The sequence below is a fragment of the Humulus lupulus genome, chromosome X (genome assembly GCF_963169125.1).
Source record: "Humulus lupulus chromosome X, drHumLupu1.1, whole genome shotgun sequence".
Classification (NCBI taxonomy): domain Eukaryota; kingdom Viridiplantae; phylum Streptophyta; class Magnoliopsida; order Rosales; family Cannabaceae; genus Humulus; species Humulus lupulus.
In genome coordinates this window covers 117402309-117411066 of record NC_084802.1, presented here as the reverse complement: position 1 = coordinate 117411066, position 8758 = coordinate 117402309, and the positions used below count along the sequence as shown (strand labels likewise).

At 36.2% G+C, this 8758-nt stretch overlaps 2 protein-coding genes across 2 annotated transcripts; both read right to left on the bottom strand.

Annotated features, from left to right (window-relative positions):
* Positions 1–660: 660 nt before the first annotated feature.
* Positions 661–6018, bottom strand: LOC133806194 (inorganic pyrophosphatase TTM2-like; the record flags this gene model as incomplete). Its single annotated transcript, XM_062244317.1, has 6 exons — positions 661–873; positions 1364–1654; positions 1976–2099; positions 2556–2668; positions 2744–2866; positions 5863–6018. Coding segments are annotated over 6 exons (1020 nt in total), but the record flags the coding sequence as incomplete, so codon positions are not given.
* An 824-nt stretch (positions 6019–6842) lies between these two features.
* On the bottom strand, positions 6843–7830 carry LOC133806193 (inorganic pyrophosphatase TTM1-like). The gene is made up of 3 exons (XM_062244315.1): positions 7826–7830; positions 7239–7524; positions 6843–7113 (listed from the first exon to the last, which is right to left on the bottom strand). The coding sequence occupies exons 1-3, from the start codon at positions 7828–7830 to the stop codon at positions 6898–6900; spliced, it is 507 nt and encodes a 168-aa protein (XP_062100299.1). The 3' UTR covers positions 6843–6897.
* Positions 7831–8758: the final 928 nt, after the last annotated feature.

The following is an 8758-nucleotide window of genomic DNA, read 5'->3' as shown; positions in this document are numbered from 1 at the left end:
TTTCTTATTATTCCAATGAAGAAGAGATTGACAGGTTAATTGATGAAATGACTCATACTGAATCACCTGATGTGACTACAAGTGATTCTGCTCACACTCTTGCTGAAAAAGTTGTAACAAAAGTTGAATCTGTTCCAACAACCTCTGTACAGATACTCAAAGAAGGTTAAGAAATTATCTCATACTCAATACAAAGAGAACCTTCTACCAGAGTAAAAAAGAATCACCCTATTGACCTCATTCTTGGTAACATTGAGGATAGTATGGTCACGAGGAGAAGGTATATGTGAATCTTGTACAATTTGTGTGTTTTACTTCATCATTTGAGCATAAAAATGTGAAAGAGGCTTTGTGTGATGAATCCTGGATTAAAGCAATGCAAGAAGAGTTGGAACAATTTTCTAGAAATGATGTCTGGACTCTTGTACCTAGGCTTAATCACACAAATGTTATTGGTACTAAATGGATTTTTAAAAATAAAACTGATAAATTCGGTATAATAATTAGAAATAAGGCTAGGTTGGTGGCACAAGATTATACACAAGTAGAAGGGTAGAGTTTTATGAAACTTTTGCCCATGTTGCTACACTTGAGTCTATTAGACTATTCACTACTACAAAATTGACATGGGACGATGGTTTTAAACCGTCGTATGGACTCTCATACGTCGGTTTTAATATCGTCATCCCATGCAATGTCATGCCATGTAAAGCATAAAACGACAGTTGAAATAAAAGTGTCATCTCCTGTCGTAAATGAGATGATTGGTCCTATACAAACGTTGTCTCTTGTGGTACATGAGACGACAATTTCTGTGCAAGCGTCATCTACTGTAATAAATAAGACGGCAGTTCCTACTAAAGCGTCATCTTCCTGCAGTACATGAGATGGCAATTTATGTGCAAGCATCGTCCCCTACAATACATAAGACGACAAGTTCATGGAGACCGACGTCCCATGTAGAATATGAGAATTTTTTCATTTCTTTATTTTCAACCACTATATTCATTCATAATTTCCTGTGTAATTACAACATAGTTCAGACATAATCAATAGGCAGACAAAATCAATAGAACTCAGTATGTTCCAAATCTAAAATTACAATATCAAAATATACACTTGGAATAACTATGTAAGTACTAACTAAATACTACAATTAGTATATTTTTTAATTCTGATTTCAAAAGTTACTCTAACTATGACTCATCCGCTCAAGAAGCTTGGCTGCCCATTTATTTCGAGTTTCATTAATTTCACCAAGTATATATGTATTCTTTCCACCACACTACAAAACACAAAATAAAAACTAAGTCAGAAATTAAAAACTAAGCTTGATTATTGTTATCTTGCCAAATTTTAAAACAGCAGTCAAACTCATCACCTCTTCCATTAGTGGGGACTCCTTAGCCAATTGAGAAGAAGATGAAGAATTGGGCAGCAACGAACCAGTCAAAGAACTATTACTTAATCCGATGACAAAAAGAGAAGTGGGTCTCGAACCATTGCAGGTTTCAGCCTGCATAGCCAAGTTTTGTTGGCTGGCTGAGACTTTCTGGACAGAGAATTTGGAGTTCAATTCTTCAATGCGAGATGTAAATTCATCCATCCTTTCGTTTAGAGTAGAAATTTGTTCAGAAAGTTGAGTTATAATTCCCTGAGACCAAAAATTAAAAAAAATATTGATGGATGAAAAGCAAAGCCACACAACCTACATTCACGTTTCATTCCATTATCATTAGGAAGTCAACCCAATTTTGAACTTTAATATTTGATATACATTATATGGATTATTCTTTTCATAGTAAGTTAAGAGTCAATTCAGATGATTTCCTATGCCCACTACACAATTTAGTTTCTTGTTAACCTAAATAAAAAAAAATTCTTAAGGACTCTATGATTGTTTATTTCCCTTTTCATTTTCCGAATAAACAACATAATTTATCGCTCTGATTATATAGAGGCAAAAACCATTTACCTGGTTTGAAAGTGGTGCAGGTGAATCTGGGGCCCTTCCATCAAAACTTCTGTGGTTAATAGCAAGTTTAGTTAGCTTGGCCATAGTCTTGTCTCTCTGATTTGAATATGATTGTGACACACCTCTGCCAAAACAGAGATACACAGTGAGGGATAAATCACCACCCCACATTTTCAGTAATTTCACAAATTATTGAATTACACTGCTAAAAGCCCTTAATTTTTTAAGAACTTCATGTGTAAATAACACTTTAGTTAAGACATTACATAACAATTCAGTCTAATAGAACAATCATTTGGATCAGACAGAGCTAATAATAGTGTCTCCAACCAGGGGATGTACCCATAAAAACTGTTGCAAGCTCTCACTAACTGAAATGGTTATAGTTTTGGATTCTTGTACCGAGGTTTTTAAAAAATGACCAGTGCTAGTTTAGTACATATGATAATGAAACCCTTTTTCTTTGGCTTCTTGGTCATTTATTCAATTTCCACACTTATTCATATATTTTCTTTTCCATTTCTTATTTTCTCCCATTTTAGATGGAAAATATATCAAATTGTAGAAAAATTGAGAGTACCGGCCAAGATGCTTCATTCTTCTATTTGCTGATGCTCGGGAAAGAGCTTCTTTAGGGCTTGCAGCAAAATCATCATCTATGCTGAGTTTTGTCTTTAAATCATCTGGCAGTGCCTGTAGATTAAGCATGTTAGTACCACTCACTCATCCAGAAGCTGTAGAGTGCATCGTTGCCAATAAGAGTCATACCATAACATCATTTACAAGTTTCTCCAGCTGAATCTGTTCAATATAAGTACGAGGAACATATGAACCATCCAGGCCCAGCTGCTCTGCAACAAATTTAACGTATAGCCGATCTTTCCCTTGCACCTTCATATCCATTCTAGAAAGTTAGTGCCATGCTTCTTAAAATTCACCTAATAATAAGACTTTGACATGGATAATTCATTTCTATATTTTCTAGCAGAATTGCCTAACAAAGCATTGAACTGCCCAAGCAAGTCCATAAGAGTTATAGAGTAAACACTCTAGTCTCTGGTGTAATTCCATGAAAAAAGAAAAAGAAAAAACTAAATAAATAAACTTCCATGTTGGCCAGGATGTATCTTAGGAGAGAGGTCGATATCACATTGGAGTACTCCAGGAAATCTGAAAATAGCACCTTACGAAGTTTGAAGCACTTGCATTAATATGTCAAAATTGTAACGCCCTACTACCTTAGAGCCGTTACTAAGTGAGTTTAAAACAGAAACTGTGCATTTAATTGACTCAAAGTGGTTTCTAAAACCAAAAGTGTGATTAAACCAGAGTTTAAGGCTGTATTCTTTTAAAATGGTCAACTTCATTGAAAACGTTAAATATAAACATCTGGGATCCCAAAATAAGGTTTACAAAATGTTTACAACACCAAAATAGATTTACACTTGATCAGCTATCAAAAGAATGGTTAAATACAGCCATATACAAAATGCCCCCAACCAAAGCAGTCGGGCAGGCCGAACATGTACGCGCCGCCCCCACGCTCTCCATACTCATGGCCGGTTGACTGACTCCTTGCTTTTACCTGCCACACGGAGCACCCGTGAGCCGAAGCCTAGCAAGAAAGCCCAAATAACACATAACATATGCAAAACAAATAGCTGGCAATAATTCACTGACACATAGGAAAACCATCATAATAAACAAGTACGGCCATGCCGCTCCCAAGGCCTTACCAAAGCCTGGAGTTTCGGTTCTCACCGCGAGGATAACTCATGTATCCCTTGGGTCCCACCCTGAATATAAGCATCCCATGTGCTGTGTGTTACTTTCGGCCCACGGCCGCCCCGGCCTATGCCGTACCCGGCCTCTGCCGCTCGTTTCATCATAATCACACATATAGTACATTCAAAATAAACATTCACACACATCACGGTTCATTTAAGATTAAGCATTTGCACATAATACAATCCGGGGCCACGCCCTACAATCACACAGTGGGGCCATGCCCTAAACTCGGGTGTTACGGTTTTCTTACCTTTAGATTAAGTAGCCTTGATCAACCTGACTCCTTGAGCACGATCTTACCCGAGCCCTAGCGCTTACCTAAGCAAAATCCACAAGTCAAAGTCATCACCAATCCTCAAGTCCAAAACCTAGTCTCGGGACTAATCCCGAGCCCCCGGGAAGTCCTAGATCCCCAAAACAAAGTGGCGGAATCGAGCCCCGAACCCTAGGTCAAAATCCCTTCACAAAAGCCCAAAAATCCCCTCTGTGAACAGTGCAGCGCTACAGCGCTCAAAAGGTAGCGCTGTAGCGCTACAAGCAGAACCACCCTTACCAGACAGGGGCTAGCGCTACAGCGCCCCCTGCCTAGCACTGTAGCGCTAGTTGCAGCAGACCAAAACCAAAAATCGCATCTTGCGATTTTCTTCCCCCATTTTGAACCCAAACTTGTCCAACTCTTTCCCAAGCCCAAAAACAAACATATATGCACCACACACTCATCCCAAGCACCCCAAGAACTCAATCCCAAGCTCAAGCAACCCACAACTCAAATTCTAACCCAATGAACCCCAAAAACCAGAAAATCAATCAAACAACAAGGATAAGGTCTTAGAAATCATACCGTGGGTGGAATTTCGACCTTGAACTGAACCCTAGACCTCCTTGGCTTGCACCTTCACAACCTTGACCTGTTTTCCCCAAAAACCCCATCCATTTAGCTCAAAAACACAGTTCAAAACCAGCAAAACCCTAAAACCGAAAACCTCAAGAACTTACCTCAATCTCAGATTTGATCTTGCTAATCCCTTGCAAATCCACAAACCTAGCTTACCACTGAGCTTCACCTCAAGAAAAATCAAAGAAGAAGGGTGGGAGAACCACAAACCAAATCTTCAAAGCCAACCCTTCAGCTTTCCCTCTCTTTCTTTTCTCTTCTTTCTTTCTTTCTTTTCAGCCTATAATTTTTTTCTCTACTAAATCCACTAAGTATAAAGGCCTTCTTTATTTTATCTCTTGCAAGCCTAATGACCAAAATACCCTCTCTTACTAATTCTAAGCCTTTATGCCCATAAAGGGCATTTTAGTCATATTACCCAAATTCCCACTAATTCCTCAAGTGTTCCTAATAATTCCCGTTCGCTACCCAATGCCTAATAAATCACCAAATATATTCCCAAATTCTCGATTAACTCCCCAGGCTTAACCCAAGCCTGGTACAGGTTCCCGCTTTGACTTTCCGCTAACCCGCTCGTTCTAGGATCGTCTCGAGTCACAGATCACAGGTAACAACATAGTCATGCCCAACATGGCCAAATTACAAATATGCTCAATCAGGTCTACATGGATATTAATTCACATAATCATGCACCACAATTAATCACATAATCATAAAACGTGCACTAAATCATAATCATGCATAAAACCCATTAAAGACCCACACAGAATTCCATTATGCCCTCCAGGCACGCTGTTTCAGGCCCTAAGCCTTAATACCGAATTTGGGGTCGTTACAAAAATCATCTGAGAATAATTTCTCTTCCAGAAAAGAAGAGAAAGTGATAACAAGTACCAACAATTATAATTTCCTAATTAACAGTTCTACTTCTACAATGACCTAAGTACTAAAAGTGTTTTGTTATGCTATCATACAAAGGAAAAGTTAAACAAATGGTAACAAGTACATATATGGCATGCTTCTGAAGTCTAAATTTTTTTCAATCAGAAAGGCATATAATAACGCCAAGTTAAAATGAATAATTTCATCTAAATGTCCAATAATATTCCTCAAGGTAAAATAATATTGAAGATGCAACTATAAATGAAAGATTTAAAATCAAAATCTGATTGTAAGCACGTGAATGCTAAAACTAGTATAATACCTGAACATATTGACGATTAAGTTGCTCCAACCAATCAGTTTTAACACAAACTCTATCGTCACAGAAGATATGGCTGCTTCTTTTCAGGATGTTAGCAATTGTATATCCCAATGCCATCAGTCCTCCGAGAAGGCGCACACTAACTTCAAAAGTTATTCAAGGAGAAATTATGAATGGACTATGTGTAACCCATTCCTGATTAGAGAGAAAGAAGAGAGGTTAACAGGTCAGAAATCCTTCTGTTATGTGAACTTCTCTCTAAAGGTTATTCATAAATCTCCTTGATAAACAAATCCTATCTTGTAGCAAGTCACATATCAAAATATCATACATAACATTCAATTTTGGAAGTAGCTTGCGTTTCTTAAGAAACTTCAATTCCATTCTCTCCACCAAAACAAAAAAAAAATGAATATGAGCTTTTCATATTTAGCCTAAACATACACTCCCTGCTAGTTTTCTAACAAAGAAAATAATAGGCAGAAAGACCATTAATAAGGATAAGTACAAAAGATTAGTTTCATTACTTAAAGAAGAGAAATGTATTGAAAGGAGAAAAAGTGAACAATAATAATATACATATGTATTTTTTCATAATGGCTCCTTGCCTAACCCTACAATATTTGAGAGAAACAATAATAATATAATAAACCAATAGATAGCTTGATGTATTTAAGTACGAAGCTTTTGCATGACATAATGAACTCACTGGTACTAAGCCAACTTAACATTGACATGTACAGACTTTCTTAAGAAACTAAAGATACTTGAACATATGTATTAGAACTAAGAACAGAACAAGTGAAATATTGGCCCACTTTCAACTCTAGAGAAATTATATCACCAGAAATAATGGTTAGAAAGGAAGAACAAGTAGTCATGTACAAAAAAATCAGGAATCAAATCAGCAGCAAGCAACAAAAAAACACATCATCAGGAATGAATTGTGGAAGGTGAAGTAGCCACATTTCAAGTAAAAACATGGATCTAAAACCTTGGATATAATGTAGTACGTAACCAGCACTAAAGATAAAGCTAGATACAAGTTAAATGATAGTTTATTCTACAATGGTTCACCTCAAACATGAGATTGTATTTTCCATCTCTGTTCCTCATCCTCAGATAAGACTGACATGCTTCAGGATCTTCACCAGGAGGAAGAAGAAAAATGTCATAAGTTTCCTCTGTAGTTTCCTTGTGATCCACATAAATAACAGCCTTGATTTCATCAATAGTTACAACCTTAGTTGACTGCAAATAGAGGAATCATTTAGAGATTCAATTAGAAAAATATACTATGTTTACATTTAACATGGATACATGGAGACTTAAAGGAAAATGATAAATGACCTGGACAAGGACAAATGTAGAATAACCTTTAAAATATAAGTGGGATTCTGAAAACCAGTGAAGGGATTAAATTTGTTGATGATCTTTATATGTGCTGTTTGCTTGATCCCAGAAGAAAAGCATGAGCTAAAAGCAAATGCCTTAAAATCCAAAAAGAACAAGATTGTCTCTCTTATTGTATCAGCTTTGATCCCTTTGCTCTGAATTTTTGAAAAAAATATTTGTTCCAAAACAGTGAAGAAAAAAATCAATCTTGGTGTTGTCAAGACAACTCTCAGCTGTAATGACACCTTGAACACCCAAAAATAATTCCTACACAATATCAAGATCCTGTAATGACACCTTAGCACCAATAATAAACATTTATGCACTCAAACTCAGTACAAACAATGAAACAAACAACCGGTATGCATAGGAAAGAATTAAGAACAACAACTCTTCAAACAAGTACTTTAAAACTCAACAAAAACCAGCACTTCAATCTTTTATGTACACATAAAACTCTCGGTTGCAGAGTGATTCTCTTAATTAAAAATAATTCCAACACAAAAAAATACAGTGACTATATTTAAAGTATTTTCTCCATATTAAATTGAATCTAAAAAAAAATTACCTCATAAACAATTGGAGGTCTGCCTAGTTTACCCCAAGGTGGCCTGGTTCTTGCGTCGGCGGGGGGGTCGCCTGGTTCTTGCGTCGACGGGGGGGCCGCCTAGTTCTTGTGTCGGCGGGGTCGCTTGGTTCTTACCGAGGCTGAGTGTGAAAGAGAGCAGCTCGACGTTATGGAGAGAGACAAGAGCCGAGTTCTTGCAGAGGCTGAGTGAGAGAACGAATCGAGAGGGCTGAGTGTGAGAAAGAATAGATCGAGTGGGTGAGCTGGTGAGCGTGAGAGAAAAACGATTGAGGCTATTTTGAGTGAGTTTCAGAGAAGCCAACTGGTAGAATTAAAAGATTAGGGAATTTTCTTGTTTTGTTAAATTTCATTTGGGGCTATTTTTGACGATTGAGGGCCATTTTGAGTGAGTCTCTTATTGTTTTGTTTTATTAATTTCGTGTATATGACTCATTACTTTCAAAAAAAAAATTATATCACATATTAAACATGCAAACATTTTTTTTCTTTTGTAAGGAATAATCTTTTTTTTACAAGTGGATTAAATTTTTTTTTATATAAATTATTTTTAGTTTAAAAAAATAAGAAACATATGCATGAGTAATATATCTTAATATTAGACATATGCATGATTTTATTTGATTTAAGTTTTAAGTATTATTAATATAATATAATTAATTAAAAGTATAATATTATATATAAAAATTTAACAACTAATTAAAGTATTAATAGATATGCCTAGAAAATATTTTTTATAAATATTAAAATATATATGTGATCCAATAATATTAAATATATTAATACCCTTTTAAAAAAAGGCTTATTAGGATTTTTTTCCGGACTATTACGACTACCAAATCGTGTCTCCTGAATTTTTTGGCCTGTTAAAAATTCCCCCTGAACTATTCATGTTATTGAAATGAGGGACTTCCG

Coding starts and splice junctions, on each gene's coding strand:
- LOC133806193 (XM_062244315.1), bottom strand. Junction 7,114..7,238: donor ATCCCACTTATATTTTAAAG/GTTATTCTACAT, acceptor CTCTATTTGCAG/TCAACTAAGGTTGTAACTAT.